Below are 24,655 nucleotides of genomic sequence, written 5' to 3' on the forward strand. Positions count from 1 at the left end.
TTTTTGATTATTTGAGTGTTTTTTTTTTTTTTTTATAACACGTCTTCTAACCAGACGTGATGTGAAGGCACTCAAACCTGCCGTGTGGTGTTTATGTTCATCACACTGAGAATCACAGTGGTGTTTGGTGTTGAACCGTTCCTCTAAATACTATATGCACAGCTATCTTCTATGTTGCTACAGAAGAACATAATGAAGCAGAGCTGTGAGAAGTGATGCGGCTGCTCTTACCGATGAGCTCGGTGGGCGTCTTCTGGATGAAGTGCTCACACAGCCTGATGAACATCTCTGTCGTCTCCACCGCGGGACATTCACCGTGACTGAACCACACACAAACACCAAATAAATATCATCTCTCCAATTCACCTGAGGCACGTCGAAGCCCTGAATACATACAGCTGGGACTCAGAGCACGCCATCAGATCAGATTGTGCTTAACATTTAAGCAAATGAAAAAAACATCTGTTTTGTCTGATCAATTATATGTTGTTTTATTATATTTGTGTCCTTTATTCACACTGGACCTACAACATCTTCAAATTATCAGTGAGCATTATTACCGTAAGTGCTTTCAAATGATTAATTGTGATTGATTGCATCCAAAATAGGTTTTTGTTTAACAATATATGTGTGTATGAGTGTTGTGTATACTTATTATGTATATAGAAACACACACACATACAGCATATATTTTGAAAATATGTACATGCGTATATTTATATTCAAATAATTTATATCATTTGTGACCCTGGACCACAAAAGGGTCTTTAGGGTCAATTTTATGAAATTGAGATTTGTGCATCATCTGAACGTTGAATAAATCATCTTTCCATTGATGTATGGTTTGTTAGGATCAGAGACAACTATTTGTAAATCTGTAATCTGAGAGAGCAAAAAAATATAAATACTGAGAAAATCCTCTTTAAAGTTGTTCAAATGAATTCTTAGCAATGCATATTACTGATAAAAAAATCATATATTTCATATATTTACAGTAGGAAATGTACAAAATATCTTCACCGAACATTATCTTTATTTAATATCCTAATGATTTTTGACATGAAAGAAAAATTTATCATTTTGACCCAAACACGTTTTTTTTTTTTTTTTACATTTATAAATATATTTAATATATAAACGTAACACGTCTTAAATATATACATGCATGTGTGTGTATTTATATGTACAAATTAAATATACACAGTACACACATACATATATCATGTAAACAAACACTTATATTTTGGATGTGATTAATAGCAATTAATCCTTTGACATCACTAATATATATATAATTTTTTTTCACAATATTTTCAAAACGATTCCTCAATACTACCCCATTCCTAAACTTAACAACTACCTTATTAACTATTAATAACTGAAGTGTGACCCACAGTGGTTATAAACAGCTGGTGAGATATTATTCATAGCTGAAACGATTTGAGGCCAGAAACAGCGGTGCATTACACTTCACACGACTCTGTCGCTCACATACCCTTTGCAGGAAAGTTTGATGTATTTGATTCCTTCTTTTTCGATCTCTGCTCGGTCGTAGAAGCGGCTGGTGTTGGTCAGGTCCACCAGCAGACCCATCTTCACCTGCGGACAGGACAGCATCACATTAACACCGCTCAGGCATTTCTTTCTGTTATCAAAACTAAAGAAGATATTTTAAAGAATGTTGTATTAATCAAACAGTTGATGGTAGCTGCATTTAATTTTTTTCCCCATGCTATGAAAATTAATGGCTTCCACCAGCTGTTTGAAAGAAACTTGAGGGTGAGTGAATGATGATAGAGTTGTTTTATTTTTGGGCGAACTCTTCCTTTAAGAGGAATGTCCATACCTTTAAGCTTTTGAGATAGTTGGACAGCATGCTGGGATGAAACCTGTTCTCCTCCGGGACTTTATCATCATAGCGTGGTCCAAGCATGGTTTTCATGGGCAGAAATTTACCTGTGGAGAGACATCATGCCTTTAATAAACACTCACAATGATGGTTTAGTGCAGCAAACCCTTACAAAGAGTACTGCTGGGGTATTCAATTAATGATATTCATGTAGCGCATTTTATTTTAATATAATATTAAACCCTGATCTTAAAATTGATATAAAATGCTTGAAATCTCAGGGAATACACCCATTTAAATATTTTTACAAAATAGGTGAAGTCTAATCTTATTCATATTAATTATGTCACAGGCGACACCTGTCTCCTTTTATTTTATTTATTTTTATTTTTTTTTATTTTTGCCATCTTTCATCATCTTTGGAGTTTATTTTTTTGATGCCTGTTTTTTCTGTAATGTTGTTTACTTGTTCTCAATAAAAACTGTTTTTTTTTAATGCCTTCGTCATAGTAGGATTCGATACGGACTTCTGCTTCTCAGCAAATCAGCAGGCCGGACGTAACATCACGCAATGAATATTCATGAACTAAGCCCGCGTCATAGTTGAATTCGAACACACGCCCCGCCCCCGCTTCGCATCGAGTGACGTACTTGTGTTGTCCTGCGTGCAGCGAGCTAATCTGGCTAGCCACTCAGTTTGAAACCAGTCAAAATAAACAAGTTTAGAGAGGCCCTTGTATCTACTTTGACGTCGTACATGAGCCTGATTAAAAACACACGTTATTAAGTTATCATTGGGTGGCATATTTTCGCGTTTATTCAGACGCAGCGTCAGACGCAGAGTCAGAGCTATGATCAAGCCCAGACTACTGTGTATTAGTAGAGCAGCTCTGTTTACAAGTATCTGTCAGATGCTCACCAGCTACAGGTTGTCCTCTTCTGGGACAGTTCTTCCATCGCGGAGGCGCTCCGGTCTGAGCCATGCTCCCGCTGCTGAACGCGACGAGCGTTGCTCCGGAGCTCGGGTCTGTCTCCGGTGATCAGCTCTGGGCCCGTCACACAAACCCCGGTTCAGTAGCGGTTCACTACTCTATCAACAGTTTCGCTGTACAGAGGCTCTTCCTCGGGTCGGCAGTCATGAGATGAGCTCCATGAGGCGTCCGCTTCTCAAACCAAACTCAAGAGGATAACAGAAGTCAATTCTTCACGTTATCCCGCAGGACTGTGCGTTACACACCGACACCGAGAGCTGACACTACACGCGGCCAGCAGGGGGCGCCAAACACATAGATAGATAGATAGATAGATAGATAGATAGATAGATAGATAGATAGATAGATAGATAGATAGATAGAAATAGTCAGATGATAGATAGATAAAATAGTCAGATTGTAACGATTTGTTTTGTAAAAAGCGCTATACAAATAAACTTGAATTGAATTGAATTGAATGATAGATAGATATCCTTGACCGCATCTGAACTTGGAAGTTTGGGTGTAAAAAGTTGTTTCAATCAATGCTAACAAAACAAGGCAAACCAATCTCTAGGAACTTGCAATTCGACTTGACAAAAATAAATCGAATCTGAATTATTTGCGGCAGAATAAATGGGTTTTATTTTCAGTCCTACTGTAATGCATTTCTCTGTAGATGGCAACTAAGGTTCACGTAAAGTGAGAACTAAATACCCATGTGATGATCTAATTTATGTTGCAATTATTGCTAAAGCCCTTATCACTGTATAAAGTATAAATCACGCAAATACCACAAACAGATTTGCTTTTAGAAAGTGCACCATTAGCGCTGGTTGTTTTCCCAGCAAAACTGAGCATTGCATCAGTTTATCATTTTTTACAAATGATGTGATGCAAAACAAGTGGGAAAAAGGAATTACATGCACATTTTAAAATCATATACATTTATATGGTTCCTAGCAAAAATGTTATTCATAATATATTTAGTCGCAAATGTAGTCTGGAGCTCTGCAGTCAGTTTCAGTAAGGGTGCTTTCACACTTGGTTCAATTGTCTGGTCTGCACCCGAGTTCAATTGCTCCCCCTGCCCCTGCTGTTTATATTGCATTTATATTATGTTTTTTTGGGTCCGAACTGCGGTTTGTTTGCATCATCAAGCCAGCAGCTCTTTACTCCGTTGCTTTGTAAATGAGTTTAAGGAGCCGTTAGACTCCGTGAAGTGAAGGCGAATCCCGTCGAGTGTGGTGTCATTCCCTTTAATAGGATTTTTCAACCTTAAAAATGTTAAAAATAAATAAATACACACACACACACACACACACACTCAATATTAGAAAGAGAAATGGAGTAATCTTAACTCCAACCTCTTGTGTTCCTGGAGGTACACCAACATCACACATTTTGGATGTGTACTTAAGATGTGATCAGTTGGATCAAAAACAATTACTGTTGGTGTATCTTCAGGAACATGGATGGGAATCCCTGGACTAACCCAATCCATAGTAACATTCAACTTGGTTTCATTGTTTGAAACAAAAGCAGTCAAAAACAGGTGCAGTTTCTTTAGGCTGGTCGATGAATTCTCCACAGTCTGTGTGGTTTTAGTTCAAAGCATGGCGCGAAGTATTCTGGAATGGCTTCTCCTGCTATTGTTATTTGCACCTCTTGCCACATGTACAGTTTATCTATCTCTGTTGCAGATGAGGGATTCACATGTGATAAATGTAGGGAAATAGTTAGGCTGACAGAGAAGATTGTGAGGCGGCATACTCATGGGTCAAAACACCGCTCTTCTGTTCCGATCAAAACATTAAACCGGTTCTCACTCACTGATCCACCCACTGAGAAACCTGATGAAAGTGCTCTAGTTATTGGTGATTCTATTGTACGGAACGTGAATATAGAGACACCAGCCACCATAGTCAAATGTTTACCAGGAGCCAGAGCGCCTGACATCTTGGCAAATTTAAAAGTGCTGGCTAATGCTAAACGTAAATACAGTAAGATTGTTATTCATGCCGACGCTAATTATGTTCGACTTCGCCAGTCGGAGATCACTAAAAATAACATTAAAGAGGTGTGTGAACTTGCAAGCACGATGTCAGACACTGTAATATGCTCTGGTCCCCTCCCTGCTTACCGTGGTGACGAGATGCATAGCAGATTGTCATCACTCAATGGCTGGATGCCTAAGTGGTGCCCATAGAATAACATAGGTTTCATAGACAATTGGACGAGCTTTTGGGGCAGACCTGACCTGTTGAAAAGAGATGGTCTTCATCCCTCTTGGGGTGTGCCACTCTTCTCTCTAGAAATATGGCAAATAGTCTTAGTGTTTATACTTGACTAACTGGGGCCCAGGTCAGGAAGCAGACAGACTGGCTAAACCGACCGTCTGCTAGCTGCCTCCCGTCACAGAGGTCAGTTAATTCTCAGCACATAGAGACTCTTTCACCTAGATATCACACTATAGAGACTGTGTCTGTTCCCCGAACTAGAAAATACAAAAAACGTCCAAACCAAGTTAAGATTAACAATTTAATTGAAGTTCAACAAACAAAAAACAGATGCAATATGGATAAACAAATGATAAAGCTTGGCTTATTGAATATCAGTCCCTTTCTACAAAAACACTTTTTGTAAATAATATGATAGCATAATATAAATGTTCTCTGTTTGACAGAAACCTGGCTAAAACCTGATGATTACATTATTTTAAATGAGACCACCACTGATTAATCCCCTGTTATGTTTGTACTGGCTAGTGTATACAGGCCACCAGGGCACCATACAGACTTTATTAAAGAGTTTGGTGATTTTACATCCGAGTTAGATCTGGCTGCAGATAAAGTTATAATAGTTGGTGATTTTAATATCCATGTTGATAATGAAAAAGATGCATCGGGATCAGCAATTATAGACATTCTGAACTCTATTGGTGTTAGACAACATGTTTCAGGACCTACTCATTGTCGAAATCATACTCTAGATTTAAAACTGTCACATGGAAATTGATGTTGATAGTGTTTAAATCCACTGTGAGAATTTCCAGTCAGGATTTAGACCGTGAGACTGCTCTCTTTAGAGTTACAAATGACCTGCTCTTATCATCTAATCGTGCTTTTATCTCTCTATTAGTGCTATTGGATCTTAGTGCTGCGTTCGACACTATTGACCACAACATTCTTTTGCATACACTTGAACACTATGTTGGCATCAGTGGAAGTGCATTAGCATGGTTTAAATCATACTTATATGACCACCATCAATTCGTAGCAGTGAATGAAGAGGTATCATATCGATCACAAGTGCAGTATGGAGTACCTCAAGGCTCAGTACTAGGGCCATTACTCTTCACGCTTTACATATTACTCTTGGGAGATATCATCAGGAAACACAGTGTTAGCTTTCACTGTTATGCTGATGATACTCAGCTCTATATTTCTTTGCGGCCCGGTGAAACACATCAATTTGAAAAACTAATGGAATGCATAGTCGATATAAAAAACTGGATGAAAAGTAATTTCTTACTGAAAAAACAGAGGTGTTAGTTATAGTTCCTAAAAACTGTGCGTTGTAATAACCTAGAACGATGTCTAAGACTTGATGGCTGCTCTGTCAATTCTTCATCATTAGGAACCTAGGTGTGCTATTTGATAGTAATCTTTCCTTAGAAAGCCATGTTTCTAGAATTTGTAAAACTGAATTTTTCCATCTCAAAAATATATATAAACTACGGCCTATGCTCTCAGTGTCAAATTCAGAAATGTTAATCCATGCATTTATGACCTCATGGTTAGATTATTGTAATGCTTTATTGGGTGCTTTGCTGCAGCCTGGAATTGAACTGCTGGTTTCATCTGGTCAGAGGAGTACTGGCCCCGCAGCTGAGCCTGGTTTCTCCCAAGGTTTTTTCTCCATTCTGTCACCGATAGAGTTTTGGTTCCTTGCCGCTGTCGCCTCTGGCTTGCTTAGTTGAGGTCACTTCATTAGCCGTGTTTCCACTGGCGAGCTTAAACCGGACGTGCTAGTGCGTGCCAGGGACAGTCGCGGCTCCACTGTCACTTCCGGGGCTTGATCGTGCCTCGCCGGGCTTCCTCGAGGCCAACAGCAAGTTTTTTTTGGCCTGACGACAACCTTGGGCCAAAGCGGGCCAGCTGGGGCTAGATGAGTGGTTAAGAACAAAGGCGGAGGTTCTGCGCTGCGGATCATTTCAGAAAGATAACAACTTTAGCATTAAAGACTTTTTAAAATCGGTTGAGTTCAAAAATCACTCTTACTCAGCAGCGAGTGTTTGAAATAATTTGATCAGATGTACATTATAATCACTAAACAAGGTATAAATATTTAAAAGCGACGTAAAAGACTATTCACTCTAAACATTAACATTACCATAGTAAACATGGTAAATATGACCGCTTGAAGAAATCAGATGTCAGCTTCTTATTCTCTATCACAATCGTGTATTTATAGTAACTTTTATTATCTGTCACAAGTCTCGTCTTGAGAGTTAAGCTCCACGTTGCCTATCATAAAAAAATATAATAATGTTTTTGTTTGGGAGCTTTTATGACAATCAAGATATTATCATTCATTCTAAATGTGACTTAAAGGCTACAAATAAACAGAAACAGACTCGACTGAATAAGCAGGCTATTTTCATAAGCGTTAAAAATAAATAAATACAATAGAAATAAGTGTATTTATCTGTGATTAATTTTGAGTCCTGAAAAATTAAATCTTTATGATAAATGTATCACTTATTCTATAGTTAAAACATCGATGCTTTTGAATTTAAATATTTAACAAAGCATGCAAACAAACGTCCGCTTTTATCATGTTCGTGTGTGATCATGCATGTTCCAGTGACTTATTTCGTATTCGTTTTCTGATTACTTTGTTTCTTTTTTTTAATTGATTTATTATTCAATTAACAATCATACAAACATCACAGTAATTCAAATGACAAAAATACAAGCATCACAGTTCGTAAACAAATATTACACACACACACACACACACACACACACACACACAAAAAAAAAATATATATATATTTTTTTTCCAATTGAAAAGTTTTGAGTCAATTATTGACACAGCTTTCTTATTGATTTTTTTTTTTTTACAAATTTAAGAGACTCAAAATATATAACAGTTTCAATTTGGAAAAATTTAAAACATGGTCTTGATTTGGAAAATTTAGCTTTATGAATATGGAATTTACCTAGTAAAGTTTTCTGATTACTTTGTTGTAGAAATGATGAGGTCGCATGACATTGCTCATGAGAGGCGTGTAAAGGGCGTGTTTTAGTGACGCGCAGCGGAGCTTCAGGCTCCACTGTGGAAACCCTGCATCATCACAGTCCCGTCCACAGCCCGAGAGAGCTCTGGTGCCGGAAGTAAATTTCCCATTCATTTCTCCCATTGACTTTCGGAAAAATCAGTATCTAAAGAGTTTTAGAGCATGTGTGAGGATAACCAGCTACGGCTGAACTCATAAGCATATATCATTTCAAGTGAAAAAATTAAGAGAAAATCCAAAAAAAGTCAAAGGTACAAGACTGTGTACATATTTTCATTTCGAGCGCAGGAACTACTCATCCCATAAACCACCGCGCCTAATTGAATTTGACTGGAGCCACAACCGCGAAAGAGCCTTTTGAGCGACTTCCAAATCTGATGACGGCCGCTCGCGCGAACTTTTTCCTCCAGTGAATTTTATTTTATATAGTGAATGTGCAGTAATAGCAGTTCTTTCAGTATTAATCGTGTAAATAAATAGTGTTTTATATAGGTATTGTGTATTGATTTTTATATTTATCATCGTGTATTTTATATTGTGTGCATGTGTGAAAGCAGTTAACAATAACGTCAGCAACATGGTGCAGTGCTTTGTACCTGACTGCAAACACCGCTCAGTCGTCAACACATGTCGTTGCCATTACATAAATGTTCAGTAAATGCACAAAAAGGTATAACAAAAAATATTGTTTTGACAGTGGCATTATAAAATGCTTGATATGACTCATACCATATGAAGGCTACAGTAGCCTAGTTAAAGTTGAAGATAATGCTAACTAAATTTACCCACCTCCCTGCAAAACTCTCATGGCAGCCAAGGAGATCATGATTGCATTGATAAGTCTACCATGCAAAAATGCAACACAGGTTTTTATTTTATTATTATTTTTTTTTTTATTAATGATCTTCAGTGTTCTGCATCACTGTGGGATTGTGGGATTGTTCAGGATATGGGTAATGAAGTACTTAGCCAAGACATCGCGAATAAAAGGCATTTATGTCAAAACAAGGTTAGTGCCCCATGATCCTTTTGCGTTTATATGAGCATATACTATCGCTTAGTACAGCCGTAGCTGGTTTTAAGTCTACCATGTATGGTTAAGTTTTTATGGCTTATACCCCAAATGTCAATGCAGAAATTGCATTGAATTTTTACTTCCGGCACCAGCTGATTAAAATATTCCATAAATTGAATAGTAATGACTTTATGAATTTCTTAATAAAATAGATAACATCAGAAATACAATAACAAATGTAGATTCTACAGCTTTTAATTCTTCAGTTTCATCCATCGCACCCAAAGATAAACTGCAGTGCTTTAGAACTATTGGACAGGAAGAGCTAAATAAACTTGTATCTATTGTATCTTGTATTGTATCACTGTATCTAAACCAATAAAATGTTTATTAGATCCAGTACCCACTAAATTACTGAATCAGTTCTTACCTGTAGCCGAGGAACCGCTTCTCAATATCATTAACTCGTCGCTATCTTTAGGCCACGTCCCAAAACCATTCAAGCTGGCGGTTATTAAGCCTCTTATTAAGAAACCACAACTAGATCCTAGTGAACTGGCAGATTATAGGTCCATTTCCCATCTTCCATTTATGTCTAAAATTTTAGAAAATGTTGTGTCTGCTCAGTTTAGCTCCTTCCTGCAAAAAATCTGTATGAAGAATTTCAATCAGGTTTCACTCCTCACAACAGCACAGAAACTGCACTTATTAAATTTAATAATGACTTGCTTCTTGCATCAGATCAAGGCTACATCTCATTGCTAGTTTTATCTTAGTGCTGCGTTCAACACCATAGATCATGACATACTCACAGATCGATTACAAAACTATACAGGTATTCAAGGGCAGGCTCTAAGATGGTTTAGATCCTACCTGTCCGATTGCTACCATTTTGTTTACTTAAATGGGGTGTCATCTCATTTATCACCAGTAAAATATGGAGTGCCACAAGGATCTGTCCTAGGTCCCTGTAACGATAATAAAACTCCATATACATCGGGAAGAAGGAGGCGGGAACCGCTAAATACTTTAATAATTCAAAAATAAACAAAACAGCGCGTCAACCCCTCACGGCGACTGACGCGCACAAATAAAAAGCAAACACATAAAATAATATCCCAGGCCTGGTCCTCTCTCGTCCTTCACGGTCGTCGCTCCAGTTTTATATCCTTCCATCTCCTACGTGGGACTCGATACTGGCGGTGGGGCGCAGGTGTGGCTCATCTCCAATCACTACACCTGGCCTCACTCCTCGTTTCCACGCCTCTCGGCCCCGCCCCACTCGCCACATACCCCCATCGCCCCTCGCAGGCCGGGGGGTACCCTCGAGACTGCGCTCTACTCCCCCCCCCCCCTTCCATCGGGGGGGACCGCTCACGGGGACCTGCGGGAACCTGGGGGTAGGACAGACGAGGCGAGAGAAAAGGAGATGGAAGGAGGAGCGACAGGGACGAGAGAGGGGAGAGAGGAAAAGAAAAAAAAAAAATCTGGTTCCAAGACGCACTGCTGCTCGGCCCTCCACCGGCTGGGTGATCTCCTCCGCGGTGCCCGGCGGTGGCACTGGACGGCCCTCGGCGGACGGCACGACACTCCTCCGCCGCCCGGTGGACGGCGACGGCTCCTCCGATTTTGGGCAGCGGCAGGAGTCCCCCGTTCCCTGCCCCTCCGGATTCCGTCACGGAGGCGGCAGGCTCCGGCCCCCTGGCGAACGGCGCCGACTCCTCCGCTCCCTCACGGACGGCAGCCGCCACTCCATATCGTGGGCGGTCGGCAGCGAGCTCGCCCGTCCCCGGCAACTCGCTCGAGCGTCCATGGCGGCACATACCTCGCCTGCTCGAGGGCACCGCGGATTCACCACAGCGGCGAGGGATCTTCAGCAGCGCGTCCCTCCTTCTCCCGGGCTTCGGCACCACTGTAACGATAATAAAACTCCATATACATCGGGAAGAAGGAGGCGGGAACCGGCGCACAATCAAAATACTTTAATAATTCAAAAATAAACAAAACAGCGTCAGTCGCCGTGAGGGGCTGACGCGCACAAATAAAAAGCAAACACATAAAATAATATCCCAGGCCTGGTCCTCTCTCGTCCTTCACGGTCGTCGCTCCAGTTTTATATCCTTCCATCTCCTACGTGGGACTCGATACTGGCGGTGGGGCGCAGGTGTAGCTCATCTCCAATCACTACACCTGGCCTCACTCCTCGTTCCCACGCCTCTCGGCCCCGCCCCACTCGCCACAGTCCCCTTCTATTTTCAATATACATGTTGCCCCTTGGTAATATTAATAATATATTGGCTACCTATTAAGTTCCGTATCAGTTACAAATGATTATTACTTACCTATAAGGCCCTAAATGGTTTAGCTCCAGCGTACCTAACTAGCCTTCTACCACGTTACGACCCATCACGCCCCTAAGGTCACAAAATGCTGAACTTTTTGTAGTTCCTAGGATAGCAAAGTCCACTAAAGGAGGTAGAGCTTTTTCACATTTGGCTCCCAAACTCTGGAATAGCCTTCCTGATAATGTTCGGGGTTCAGACACACTCTCTCTGTTTAAATCTAGATTAAAAACGCATCTCTTTCGCCAAGCATTCGAATAATGCATCTCATAATTTGTGACTGCAGTAGTATCTGATCAAATGCACATTATTATTATTTAGCTTGGGTAAAACTAATCAATTTTATTTTGTTGGAACAGCAGCTACTCTAATGATGTTTATTTTTGTCTCTCTGTTTTTTCACGGATTTACATCCCGTGGTATCTAGGATTTACACAAGCTCCAGTCTGGATCCAGAATACCTGAGAAGAGATGATGCCAACCCCTCAGAGGACCTCAGATGATGCCAACCCTAAAAAAACACACAGAACTAACAAATATTGAATACTCCTGGGGCCTGGAGTAAATAACACCATCTTTATTAATTTAGTCCAGACAAGAACTGGTCCCCAGGCTCAGCCTGGTTTACCCATTTCTGTCATCTAGTGGAGTCACATTTGACACTATAAATATTCAGTAATATTAATATTAATTTGTTAATATTAATTTGACTGCACTGAACTGCATAAAGCTGAATAATGATGCTGATGACTTCTGTAGAGCTGCTTTATAGCAGAATTGGAGTTTCAGTCATATCTAAAGAAAGCATCCTTTATTGTTATTTTTCTGTTTGTTGCTGTGAAGCTGTTTTGAGACAATCTGTATTGTATAAATAAAGGTGAGATGACTTGTGTTCTCCACTTGCAAATTAAAAATGTAAGCTTTAAGAAATAAGAGAATCCACTGTTTCACGTGAAAATTTGGTCAGGAAAAACTTTATTTTCCAAAAACACTGTTATTCACACAACTCAGAAGATACAAGAAAAACATCATCCAAAAGTTAATTCAATGTATAATAATGTATTGTATCAATGTCTTCATCCATAATGCATCGATATTCATAAAAATAAATAATCTCAGTAGTTGTTTGAAGAACAAGTGAAATGTTTCCTCTAAATTATTCCTGAAAATGAGTTCTAACTGTCTTCTCCAATGACATGTCACTTTGGAAACGGACACTCTCACGCTCTCAGACACTGGTGTATTTATTCTGGAATCATATGAAACTTTATTAAATTCAAAAGTCTGAAATCTTTTTGTTACTATTAAGTAATGGCTTTTCAGTTTCAATTTTCACTTTTATATATATATATATATATATATATATATATATATATATATATATATATATATAAAATTTTATTAAAAGTACAAATATTCCATGTAGTCGGTAAAATAGTATGTACTCAGTAACATGCAATTTTAATACAATTATTTTTTTTAAAAGTGGGTTTAGATGGAGTTCATTGTGTTACACTGCACATTTCAAGATATTTTGACAAATGATCAGATCATGACACATGATGCCAATATGGTGCATTAACATAAATAAGCAAAACATACTGTATTGAATGCTGTATCTTTTGCCTTTATGCTTAAATGTTGAACATCTATTATTTTAAGGTACAAAACTAAACGAATGAATAAATAAATAAACATGGACTTTGTTCGACACAAACTTTACAGATTTAGAGGACAAATGGAAATGTTTTTTGCAGTATTTTCAGTGTTCCCAAGAGATAAAAAAAAGAATCCCACAGTAAATAATACTGTAATAATAATAATAATAATAATAATGTATTTAAATAATATTTTGATCTTTGCAGTTTTTATTTTGATGTTTCTGTATTTCAAAGTTCATGGACAGTCAAATCAGTACAATTTACACATTTTACTTGAAAATGCTAAACAAATTGCTATCTGAATAGGCAATTTAATATTTATTGACAAAATCAATATTCTTTGCTACTCAGCCTAAAGACTAAAATATACAAGAAAAAATACAACAACCTTCTCTTGAGGAGAGGAAACTGGTGCCTCATGTCAGCTTCACACATACAGTCACATGTATTTGTTCATTGTCAAGAGGCTTAAATTGATTCCATGTTTCAAGTGTAATAAAAAAGAAACAGTTTTTCACAGTTAACCTGTATTCCCAAGACTTTCCCAAATGTCATATAATGTAAAGGAGCAGCAGTCATTGTGAGTAGATGGACCAGTATATGATATTGAAGAGAGTATAGGCTCCAGGGAAGATGACCCGTGAGTATTTGTCTATGGCATGAGTGTCTATAAATAAGCTGCTGCTGGAGCTTACAGCAGGTCTTTGAGCTCCCTGCTCATTATCCAGGACCAGATGAACCAGGAACTGCTCCTGTTTGTCTCCGTTCAGCTCCGACATGCCGTAGTTCCCTGTGGTCATCATGTCCATGTCGCTGTAGCTGCTGCTCATCATCATCTGACCAGGATGGGTCATCCCACACGTACACGGCAACTGCTGGATCACACAATCACACATTGCATGCTCTGAATTTAAAGCACATTAATCAGATAACACAAAAAACCTGTCATCTTCCTGCTAAGCTTTTGGCTTACCCTGCTGCTAAGCGTCCTCTCTTTGCGCTCCTGCAGAGTGGACAGGTAATTGACAGCGGCGTACTCAATCACAGACAGGAAGACGAAGACGAAGCTGACCCACAGGTAAATGTCCACAGCTTTGATGTAGGAGACTCTGGGCATGGAGGCGTTCACTCCAGTGATGATGGTGGACATGGTGAGCACCGTCGTGATACCTACATAAGATCAGTTTGTTCAAAACGTGCATGTTTTATGAAATGTCACAAAGACACATGCTGCAGTGGTTTGCAGCAAGATGCAATTATCGTGATTCAGCTGAAACATCTCACCCAGAGGAACCCGAGCAGGAACAGCTCTCCGGTCGATCCAGAAGGACACCCATGACAGCATGACCATAAGTGTGGCGGGAAAGTAGGTCTGAAGCAGGAAGAAGAAGATATGACGACGCAGAGTGAAGTTGATGTAAAGACGATTGTACCAACCTGCAGAGAAGATAGAAGAGAAAAATGTCTGTTTCAGTCATTATCAACACCACTGATGAAGAAGTACAGGGATCCTGGAGCCAACGCTTATCAAACATAGCTAGTTCTGATATGGTTAATTATGGTTGGAGCTAAACTCTTATTTTTATTTAGTCTCTAGTATCTATCGCGTAGTGTGTCTTATCAGAGACACGATCTGACAGAAGCTTCAGTGTGTCGCTAATGCCCGTGAGATATTAGACATGCTTAATATCTGGACCTGTTGGCGACTCACAGTCCTGTAGGGTGAACTGTGTTTTGACAGGATATGACATCAGCGACGACCTACAGCCAATGAGAGAACAGATACAGGGCAAGGAAACGTTCAGTGGGAGGAGTCATAATAGATCTGCAACAGAACATCAGCAAGCAACCATTCATATTCCTTTTTCTTTTTACTGCAAATTAGCAAAGCTGTTTTGCTGACTCCTGTTTTTGACAGCACAATCTTTTTCGCATGATCTTACATTATTATTATTATCAGTTCTTGTGTGTGTTTGGTTGTGAAACATAGTTTGTAGACCAGACCGAGTTGTCAGCGGTTGTGCAGTGTGAACCCGGAGTTTAGCTCTTACACACACACCTGAAAGTGTCTAGTAATATCCTAAAGAGGTTGATTAGCTGATTCAGGTTTATTTACTAAGAGCTAAACTCTGCAGGATATGGATTGGACTTCCCTGGAGTAAGTGAAGAGAACACAACACATTCATTATGGTACTGTCAACTCTTTACTTGCTATCACACTAACAATCATCTCAATCAATGCATCAATTATTTACATGATTAATATTAGCTTGCAGCAAATGTAGGTTCTTGCTGACACAGCATAAACAACATCATGAGGGGAAGTCGTGGCCTAATGGTTAGAGGGTTGGACTCCCAATCGAAGGGTTGTGGGTTTTAGTCTCGGGCTGGACGGAATTGTGGGTGGGGGGAGTGCATGTACAGTTCTCTCTCCACCTTCAATACCACGACTTAGGTGCCCTTGAGCAAGGCATCGAACCCCCAACTGCTCCCCGGGTGCCGCAGCATAAATGGCTGCCCACTGCTCCGGGTGTGTGCTCACAGTGTGTGTGTGTGTGTGTTCACTGCTCTGTGTGTGTGCATTTCGGATGGGTTAAATGCAGAGCACAAATTCTGAGTATGGGTCACCATACTTGGCTGAATGTCACTTCACTTTACTTCACTTCATCATGGACTTCAGATTAATTTAGAGGTTTGGGAAAATTAAATACTGTGTGTATCCTGCATAAATTCTATCTAGATAACTGTATGCGTTTTACTTTTAGTTTACCTTTACCTGAGCTGTCTTGGTTGTTTTCGCATTGCATCAAAAATTCTAAGTTCTTTCATAAAGTTGTGTTTCCAAATAGTAATTTTTACTGATTTACAGTCTTTGCTAATCAAGAATTGCATGACATGAATTACATGAGACAATATTGAGGATGGTAACGCCTGTCAGTGTAAAGATGGTCAGCACTGGTTTTGGTCGTGTTAGTGAAGGACAGAGCTGCGATCCTCGGTACCTGTGCTGCTGTAGAAAGCTAGTTTTGTGGTGGTGTGAAACTCCTGAATGAGGAACTGAGAAAGAGAGATCTTCTCATCCGTCTGCAGAGATTTGTTTCCTCTCTTCCAGTACAGCATGAGGTCGTCATCAGTATAGGCATCTGAAAATCAAATAACACCATACGTATCATCTCACAAAGACTGAAACACTTAATATGAAAATGTTTATGTCAGCTGTATTGTGTTTAGACTCACAGCTCTCGATCTCCAGGGAGCACGTCTGCGTGTCCAGGGGAAAGTGAGAGAGATCCATATTGCACATCGCTGTGACTGTAACCCTGTTGTGAACAAATCCACAGTATAGAAAGTGTCTCCTTTATTTTAGTGATTTCAACTGAAAATTATTATACTATGGAAATGAAATGAACAATAATGGCAGTAAAAGAGCAACAGATTTTATTACTTTTTACATAAATTATGATTACAGGGTTAATCATATGATTATGATTAAAATGCCTTTACTGTATTGCATGATTTAGAAGTACATTTTGATGTTTGCATTACACAATGAGCTCCGCGTGTATGGCATTTCTGCTTTATAAACTTGCTCAGTAGCTCACCCAGTACAGCACTGCAATCACAAGTATTCAGGTACAAGTCCTCTGAAACATGAGTCACAATATAAGAGCTCAAAGACTCGCTGAAGCAGGCTACAATGGTATAGTTTCTTTAGCAATTTTTTTTTTATCCCGTTTGCTTTTGTTAAACACTATTAGTTTGGTTTAGTAGGACTTAGGTTGTATTTAATAGGACATTAATCTTTAGTGGCAATTGCAGGATTGCTACAATACGAACAACAGTATAATATCTGTTTTGGATAAAACAGACACAATTTAAGCACCAATCACAAGACATTTCACTATAAAAGTGTTATGAAATATGCAAGAAGCAGAAAAAAAAGAGTTAAAAGTTCAAATCTGCAGTCAGTTACACACACACACCTGGATGGAGCTGCATGATCAAAAAGCACTTGACATTAATTGCTTCCATCAAGCAGAAGCCCACAAAAGTGGATTTTAAATGAGAGATTGCCAACTTGCCGTTATTTATCTGTCTGATCCAAGGAAGTAGCTCCCATTGCACACGTCCTGACACTGTAAGCTCTGGATTTCCCCCGTTTTTTTTTTCCTTTAGCAACCTTCTGTTCCTACTCCTCACTTTCCCTCACCTGTATATACATCAGTAGCCTACAGAATGCCACTGTAATGCCATTTAAAACATCTGTGTGCCTCATTCACTTCCATGCTACAGACAGTGGAGAATGCGGGCAGCTTTAATGAAGGTAGACCAGGGATGGCAAACTCAATTCCTGGAGGGCCGGAGCCCTGCAGAGTTTACATTCAACCCTAATTAAACACATCTGATCCAACTAATCAAGTCCCTCAAGCTTATTTGAAAACTACATGGTGTGTGTCTAGGAGCAGGGTTGGAACCAAACTCAGCAGGGCTCCGTTCCTCCGGGAATTGGGTTTGACACCCCTGAGGTAGATCAAGCTTCTCATTACCTCCATCATCTAACTCTTGCAGACCAAGCCTCTATGTCGACAAGTAGGAAATACTTCCACAGTTTGACTTTTGAATTCTTTTTTAACTGATGATTTAATGTTGTGCTCACAAAAATAAATAATAATAATAATAATAATTAAAGTCTGTCACTTGCTTATCATAAAAAGTTATTTTTTTCTTTTCACAGCATCATGCTGAGGAGGATGAAAATGACCCTGCTAATCTTTTCAGAGGGATTTGTATATGAGAAACCCGAAACAAGAAAAACTGAGCCAGAGTGTTACTGAAATTTGTATGGAATAAAACACATATCCTAGAAAATGTTATGACAGTTTAACCTCCACCATCAGCTTCCAAGTCAAAATTATTTAATGTACACAGAGATACATATGTAATGAAACACCTCATAATCCAGCATCTCTGAGAGAAACCATTGTGGACATGAAGAGAAATTATTCATCATTTATAAACTGCAATCCTGGTGTCGTGGATGTTTTTGAGACAAACACACACGACAAACAGCTAAGAAGATTTTGGAGAGAAATTTGGAGAAAAACGCAAGAAAAAAGATCAGTGTTTCAGGCAAAATTTCCATTTAGCTTTGAACAAAGCAATATGAATAAACAGGGTGTCTGCATTGCTGTCAAGGTTTCCAACCCCACATCTGCATTCACCAGATAACCAGCTTCAGTTCAGCTGGCCAAGAAACAGACCAAATGCTTACGATATGGTGGTTTGTGAAGCAGCTGCAGGCTGTGTGTGCTGTGCTGGCGGAAGACCGAATGAAATCAAGTTCCCAACGCAGGTTCTGGAGGAGCTTAATCATCCAGTCCTGTCAATCACCGTTATGACCATATATAAGCAGCAGCCATCCCTCCGTTCCAGCGACAGATCTTCCGGCATCCCTCCACCTCCCCTTCTCCTCTAATTCCTTCTCTTCTTCCTCCACACTGTACAATTATCTGGCCATCTGGCCTTGGATAAAAGGGAAGATTCTAGATGAAATGGTTGATAGGGTATAGGGAGAAGATAGCCTTGACACAACAGATTGACTTGTAGATTGTAAGTCGATGTGTACATTGAAGAATAAAGTCATTCTGTCCAGCAGACTGGGTGTGGGACGTTTCCGAGATTAAAACTCACCAACGAGCCAGCTTTGTGTCTGAATCTACATGTGGCTTGCATTAATCCCACAGATTCCCACATATTAATCCACACGTTCACTCATCTAAAGCAGAAACTACGATCCACACCTCTTAGAGATGGCAGATCTTGGTCAACAACAACAACAACAACAAAAAAATAAAAGTAATAGCAAACACTGAAATCATAAATGTCAAGAAAAATAACTGTTGGTTCACATTAAAGAAGTTTGATGGAAAAACAAGATCTTTTTGTTTATTGAGCAAATCTGATGAGTCTCTCACTGATTAGGTTTAGACCCAGCGATGTCAAACATCTACGGCAAAGCCGGACGTAACATAACTCTTCTGATAGCTGGCAATCTGTTTCTCGAGCTTTGATCGGGATTAACTTGAGTGCTTCTGCAGTTCGGAGAGGTCAGTTGTTAAATACAAAAAGAAAACCAAAGCCTGAATCAGAGCCTGTCAGAGCTTTGTGGTAAGATCTTCACAATGTATATGCATGCCAGTCATTTGTGACACTTACCTCAAGCTGTAGAGCACTTTACCATCAGGATGCACTCGGAGCATGACGTTCTCTGTGGTGGTGTCATGGATGAAGGATCGTTTGGAATGGACAAAAAATATGTCAGGGACCCAGATTTTCTTCACCAGCCGGCCATCAAAGGTCATGCTCTGGTTGGTGTTGCTGGGAAAGGAGAGTCGCTCGTCCTTCCAGTAATGTCTCAGGTACAGGGTCATGGTGAAGTCCTGTAGCATACAGTCCGATTAACCAGGCATATTAACAACTGATTCTAAACAGTCTAAACAGCAGCCTCATTTCTATCCCAAGAGCCCTCTATAAGAAAAAACGGTCTGTCAACACATCTAGGGTGCTTGGAAAGGTTACTGGGAGCTGAATTAGAGCTTTTGTCCTAATCCAAATCCTGTGGCGCAATCTCAGAGTGGAAAACATCATGATAGTCATGAATCATTCATGATGCACTCTGAAATCTGTAAGCCATGTTTTAAAAGACACGTGTCAGTCTCCTACCATATCTACTTCAGAGATGGTGTCCAGACTCTCAAGCTGAACATCAACACCCACAGGTATCGCAGGCCCTGAAATGAAGCAAAAATGAGCTTTATACCGTTTTATAATGTACTCATTAAAAAATAAAAAAAGAAGATGTCACAACCAGCGGTCAGACTGGTATTTGGAACATGTTTTTAGTCCATGGTGTTCTAGTGTTACCCCATGCCATAATACCAATGCAGGATGATCAAGGTCTACAACCAGGATGGTTACACCTGGAGCCTTCCAGCAGAGTTAAGCTCCAGCCTTATATAACACCAGCTGATCAAGGTCTTCAGGAACAAACAAAGGTATGTTGGAGCAAGTTTGTGCTAACCTCTGCAGGACAGTGGCCCTCCAGGATAAGACTGAACACCACTGGGGTACAGGGTTAACCTGGGCTCCACCAGCTGCTGGTCCACCTGATCAATCATCTAGATCAACATGGAGCAGCTGAACACATTGACTACCCTATGGAATCACGTTACAATATGGATATTAACAAATATCCAGAATCTACTATATGACATGTTCATGTAATATAAAGATTAATGATCATAGCCCACAAGAATAGACTTAAAAGTGCAAAAAAAAAAACCTTTACTTAAAAGTGTAATAATCTAGTACGACAAGATAAAGAGGAATGGTACACTGTTAGCAGTTGATGTCATTTTTACAATAAATTTTACAACTTTGCATTGTATTCATGTTTTATTGTAAATGCAAATGCATGATTGGAAATTGATGGACAGTCTTGTAATATTATTGTAAATACACTGTAGATGCATTATTTTAAAGCCACCGCATGGCATTATGGGATAATATTAAAATTGGTACTTTCCCAGCTAACATAATTTTGTTATTATAAGAGCATTCTCCAAATATTGAGTGTTGGTTCTGGGAACATAAAAAAGTTTTCTTTACATTAAAGGAAAGTTTAAAAAATAAAAAAATGTATGATGTTCTTTCAACTTAATTTTGATTAAAAATTCAACATTCTAGAACATTGATTTGTAACATTCCAAGAACATAAAAAGATCCAGTTTCCTTAATGTTTGTAGAATGTTATTTAAAGTTGAGTATGAAGTTCCTGAAACATTCTTTCAATCATTCAAACACCTGCTGTGAAGAAGCACTGATAGAAAGATAAATAAGAACACAAACTACAACTTTCTACAGCCACAGCCTTAGATGAACTGAAGATGAAATACTTTAAATGTCAAAAGATCTGATTAAACAGCTCAACAAAAAGCATTACCAGGTTCAATTATTATTAACCAGATTGACTTTATTTCTGCCACGTCTACAGAAGTTCTTATTGAGAATTAACACAGGTTTAGATGTCGATGTCTTATTTTTTTTTCAGTTTTTGTTTTTTTGAGATCACCATCATGGAGATTAGCGTTTGCTTCAGTTGCGGTCTTGACCCTTAAATTTTGTGGAGTTGCTTCTTTTGCAACAATTGCAGTTGTTTTCAGAAAACATTTATGCATTGTTTTAAGTGGATTAACATGTCTGCTTTAATAATAGCTAAATAACTGCCTTAACGTAGTTTTTAATAACTTGTATGTATAACTAGTATATAAATGAATAGAAGCACTTTTGTCGTGTGGCAGGTGTCAAATGTTTAAGAGTTTACACTCATTGTTGTTATTAACTTTTTCAAACGTGTGTCATGTCATTTATACACGCACAGTAATCAACTTTTGGCATATGAAACACATCAATGGTGACATGCTCCACGCCAGCATACAAAACACAATCTTGGCTCCCAGCATGCCTTGCTGCAGGTTTATTATTATTATTATTTTATATATATATATATATATATATATATATATATATATATATATATATATATATATATATATATATATATATATTTTTTTTTTTTTTTTTTTTTTTTTTTTTTTTTGATTGTCATCATTGTTGAGGATTGTATAACAACAATACAATATATAAAAATATACATAAAAATTAAAAAACAATAAATTACTTATATATTATTTACTATAAATTCACAGCAATTAGTTGCCAGGAATTTCCTGTAAAATGTACACGTTTTTAACAGTGTGCATAAAACAAAACGTGTCTTTGTGATTATAAGGTGGTTCTTGTTGATCTGGTTGTCCACTTAGAACATTTAGTCAGTATTTCATTTATATTTAAGTAAAAATTATGTTCTAGTTCAGCACTCAGCAAGAAAAAACTTGGACGGAACTTTTGAAAGGCAGAAGAAATTACATGAAATGTCCTTTCTTCACCCCAGGACAACATTTTCATAACCCTTAATCTGGTTTTGATCTGACCATAGTATTTACAGTTGGTGTGAACTTTAGTGAAGATACGGGCAGATAAGTGAATGCACGTGGCACAGAGCCACAGTAAATCAGTCTGATAATCTGGCATGAGCTTATGTAAAGCTGATTGCCTGTGATGTCAGTTCAAATCCTACATAAATCTGAGACTTGTGGTGTTTATTAAGATCTGCTATGTTTGGTACTGGTCATTAATGCATTAATGATAATCATAGGTTGCATATTAATGCATATGCAATACAAATAAAACCAATAAAGTAATTACATGAACATGCAGAAATCAACAACAACATAAACTAATTGTTGATTTAGATTTAGCATAAATGTAACAATATTATTAAATGATTACATTTATTTATTAAGTAATTTATATGTTAGTATTTATACATTTTAAGATTTAAATAATTAAACTAGAATACATTTATATATTTCTTTAGACTACAGAAGGTTTTTCTGCATAGCCCATATTTTCTATCTCTAGGGAGCACAGAAACTCTTCAACATAGCTTTCTATCTTTTGTTTTCGGGGCTCAAAGCATTCTTCTCATCTCACCTCCAAAGCCAGGCCTCATGGTGAAGTCGTGGTCATCTAACTTGAGGAGCTGTTCAGATTTCGTAACGGGAGCTTTTGTGACATCTGGACTTCTCATTAGTAAAGTGCTTTTTAAACAGAAATACACGAGTAAAAGAGGTCATGATAAACATAATTCCAATGCAAACAGAACAGAACAGTTTTTTTTGCAGTGAGCTTAATGGATGTATTTGAAGCACAGAGAATCAAATATTTAAATTAATATACAATTCTATTTTTTTTTTAATAATGAAATTTAAAAAGACTGCAAACCACTTCAGTTTTGCACCACATCATACAGTTGCTGTTGTATAATCACTTTTAATATATTATTGGGAGATTGAAAATGAGACCTCTCAACAAATAATAGCAATATATTATAGATATTATATATAACTTAAAGGGTGAGCAAATGAAATGAAATGTATATTAGTGTTACCTGCCAGGTTTATGCGCTTCTCTCTGTGTTCTGGTGGTTTCTCGTTTGGATCTGACAAATGCAGGATATGACAATTTTAGATATAAGAGCATAACAACAACAACATCAAATCAATTAGGCACTTTAATGATCATGCTGCAAAGATAAATAATTAAATAAATTTTTTTAGATCGCTAATGAAATTTCTATTCTGAATTCAACATGAAAATAATCAATGTGAGGGAGTAACGCGAATTGTCTTTGTGTTTGTTACATCGCTTTTGTTTAATGAAGCTTGTTCTGACATTATGATCATATTTTGAGAATTTTCCACACATCAAGTATCTTACGTGCTTTAGTTTAGCAGAAGCAAGGAAATCTGACCATCAAGAGTTCACATCATCACAGATTTCATGACACAAATTCGTTTACGACTAATTAGAGACCTACAGGTATGAAGGGTTCACGTCATGCATCCAACAATCCTAAAACTTTTTTTGTTTTATTTATGTATTTTTGATAGAATGGCACAGTCTGCATCCTGTTAAAAATGTACAGGCAAGTCCTATATTTAATGTACATTTTGCACTTTCAAACTATTATAAGTTTTTAAACAACTTTTAATTTCTTTCTTTTTTATCTGACAGATAGTTGTTAATAAAACTATATAATTTGTGCAGCACATCCAGTCTACCCTTCAGCGCGCGCCTGCATCTTCTTCCTTATATTTCTTAATTTCTTCCCGTTTGTCATGAATAATAGTTGAACGCATGAGACGCACTCACCTGGTTTGGCTGCATGTCTGAAACACCTGTCCACGCAGCTGCAGCGCACCGGTGGAGAAGAAGCACGCGCAGAGCATAAAGCAGACATCAGCGTGCATGATTCCCACATCAACCGCCAGTCACGAGAATCCTGTTAGAAGCTATTAAAACAACACCGAGGAACACTTAAAGACGATCCATTGTCATGGTGAGCCTGTGAGGACGTCCACTCTCTCGCGTCCAGATGCGTTTAATCTGCATTAAAGTGAAGGTCAGATCTGCTGTTTGCTGCAGCCTCGCTTTCCCGCGTCCAGGAGGAGCTTTCGCAGGTTACACAGAGAAACAGACATTTGCTGGCCGTAGCTATATTATGTAATGTTCCATGAGTATTACGTGTTATCTGAATTACACTTACATAATCGAGTGGTATAGTCACTCAGCATTGTTCTCATTTGTTTCGAATAGTTTTTCTGGCCGAATTTTTAGTGGCGTTCAAATTTTGGTGAGTATAAATTATATAATATATGGTGAGTATAAATCGAAAGGAGCCAGCCAAAATCAAATGTTTCTGATCAATCTACAGTATTGAAGTCCAGAGTGTTCAGAGCTGGAATCCAGGCGAATAATATATATATATATATATATATATATATATATATATATATATATATATATTTTTTTTTTTTTATTTGTTTAC

The 24,655-nt window shown here is 38.3% G+C and overlaps 2 protein-coding genes across 5 annotated transcripts in view; both read right to left on the reverse strand.

Annotated features, from left to right (window-relative positions):
- The window catches only part of LOC113063493 (mRNA-capping enzyme-like), an 86,681-nt gene extending 83,553 nt beyond the window's left edge, over window positions 1–3,128 (reverse strand). For 2 of the 3 annotated variants that reach the window (XR_003278694.1, XR_003278693.1), the window contains exons 1-4: window positions 2,769–3,128; window positions 1,847–1,956; window positions 1,496–1,599; window positions 232–320 (exon numbers count right to left, since the gene is read on the reverse strand). Coding sequence is in view for 1 of the 3 variants with exons in the window: in XM_026233941.1 (XP_026089726.1) it covers window positions 232–320; window positions 1,496–1,599; window positions 1,847–1,956; window positions 2,769–2,832 (367 nt within the window). In the remaining 2 variants the exon portion in view is untranslated. The remainder of the gene's footprint in view (window positions 1–231; window positions 321–1,495; window positions 1,600–1,846; window positions 1,957–2,768) is intronic. The other variant, XM_026233941.1, reaches the window with a different exon arrangement.
- A 10,226-nt stretch (window positions 3,129–13,354) lies between these two features.
- LOC113062765 (gamma-aminobutyric acid receptor subunit rho-1-like) lies at window positions 13,355–24,277 on the reverse strand. 2 transcript variants are annotated; one of them, XM_026232726.1, is made up of 10 exons: window positions 23,980–24,277; window positions 23,216–23,266; window positions 22,759–22,865; window positions 19,867–19,934; window positions 19,360–19,583; window positions 16,381–16,463; window positions 16,146–16,286; window positions 14,428–14,580; window positions 14,117–14,313; window positions 13,355–14,015 (listed from the first exon to the last, which is right to left on the reverse strand). In XM_026232726.1, exons 1-10 carry the CDS (start codon window positions 24,075–24,077, stop codon window positions 13,719–13,721), a joined length of 1,419 nt encoding a protein of 472 aa, XP_026088511.1. In that variant the 5' UTR covers window positions 24,078–24,277; the 3' UTR covers window positions 13,355–13,718. The 2 variants fall into 2 exon arrangements, with proteins under 2 accessions (XP_026088511.1, XP_026088510.1); XM_026232725.1 differs by having other exon boundaries at window positions 13,355–14,018.
- Between the last annotated feature and the right edge of the window lie 378 nt (window positions 24,278–24,655).

This window comes from Carassius auratus, chromosome 45, assembly GCF_003368295.1.
Source record: "Carassius auratus strain Wakin chromosome 45, ASM336829v1, whole genome shotgun sequence".
Lineage (NCBI taxonomy): Eukaryota > Metazoa > Chordata > Actinopteri > Cypriniformes > Cyprinidae > Carassius > Carassius auratus.

Excerpts from the sequence above, each read along its gene's own strand:
- LOC113062765 (XM_026232725.1), bottom strand. The coding sequence starts at position 24,077 with ATGCACGCTGATGTCTGCTTTATGCTCTGCGCGTGCTTCTTCTCCACC. Across the intron at positions 19,935-22,758 it reads CATGAGGCCTGGCTTTGGAG|GGCCTGCGATACCTGTGGGT; the intron begins GTGAGATGAGAA and ends GCTTCATTTCAG. Across the intron at positions 14,581-16,145 it reads AGCTTTCTACAGCAGCACAG|GTTGGTACAATCGTCTTTAC; the intron begins GTACCGAGGATC and ends TCTTCTCTGCAG.